The sequence below is a fragment of the Carassius auratus genome, chromosome 44, assembly GCF_003368295.1.
Source record: "Carassius auratus strain Wakin chromosome 44, ASM336829v1, whole genome shotgun sequence".
Taxonomy (NCBI): Eukaryota; Metazoa; Chordata; class Actinopteri; order Cypriniformes; family Cyprinidae; genus Carassius; species Carassius auratus.
Window position 1 is genome coordinate 7,918,981 of NC_039286.1, and position 1,149 is coordinate 7,920,129.

Genomic DNA, 1,149 nt, shown 5'->3' on the forward strand with positions numbered 1-1,149 from the left:
AAACCTAACCTCTTTCTTGGTTAATGCTGCAGTTTACACACCAGTGCCATTGCTGGTGAAACGGTACAGTTTGGACACACTTGCATATACCATATGCATGTAATATTTGTTCTAAGTTCCATGTTCCATCAGACAACCCTTTTTGTTATTCTTGTAATATAAGCAAAAAGCAGTGATAATTGCAGTATCTGAAAAAAGGTAATTTAAAGAACATCACTACTGCCTGATGCATTATAAGAGAAACCAAGAAGAAATACACATACACAATTGTTTATTCAAAGTCATTTTATATATACATCAAGCAATGATTGTTTTTTGTTTAATAGAGTGCATTGTGAGTATTGTGAAACATGGATAAATGATTAAAACAAAACATATCTGTCTATCAAACTGACATGCATGTTTATTAATGTATTTTTGTTGGTTTAAAAAAAAAAAAAATCTTTTTTTTTTCTTCTAATGAATTTGTGTGATACACTGTTGCCTAGTTGAGAAAAAAAAAGTTTGTTACATTCTATTACGTAATCCCCAAAACTATGATATTTTCCCACCACATGCAGTGCCTTCATGAACAATTAATAAATATGTATATTACACATTGCCTAATAACATCTTCACACCAAGTTTTCAAATAGTTAGTGTATGATTTAAAAGTATAAAAAATAAATAAATATAATTAGACCTATTAAATTGTTATAATATTGTGTCTGTAGCGATATGACTGCTTTACATACATTGTCACAGACAGTAATTTTTTTATTTATGTAATTTTTTTTACATGGACCCTGTTGGGTTTTTTTTTTTTTTTGGTATTTCAGTTTTTTAGTTAGGTGAATACATGCCAGAAACATAATATAGAAAAATAAAAAATACTAAATGGATTAATTGTCCCATGTCCTTCACTTCCTTCTTCTTAGTAAATGTGTTCAGCTGATATCAGGCTCTTTTAAATGCAGAAACGTGTGAGAAAGAGAGCAATATCCAACCTTATGATAATACATGCAGACCGACATGCAAAGATACAAACCTACCTCTGCACTTTACAGAACTGCAGATGAATGATTGTGAGAGAGGACTGTTAGTTTACGTTTTGTCCATATGAAATGAAATTTCATTGGGACTATATCAATGCTCGATTACATTTTCTTT

At 30.1% G+C, this 1,149-nt stretch overlaps 1 protein-coding gene across 1 annotated transcript in view; it reads left to right on the plus strand.

Moving 5' to 3' along the window:
* LOC113062349 (mitochondrial import receptor subunit TOM40 homolog) overlaps positions 1–390 on the plus strand; it is a 5,298-nt gene extending 4,908 nt beyond the window's left edge. Inside the window, exon 10 of the mRNA XM_026232151.1 lies at positions 1–390. This exon is cut by the window's left edge and continues 138 nt beyond it. Within this exon, the coding sequence (XP_026087936.1) occupies positions 1–2 (2 nt within the window). The 3' untranslated portion in view covers positions 3–390.
* The last annotated feature ends 759 nt before the right edge of the window (positions 391–1,149 follow it).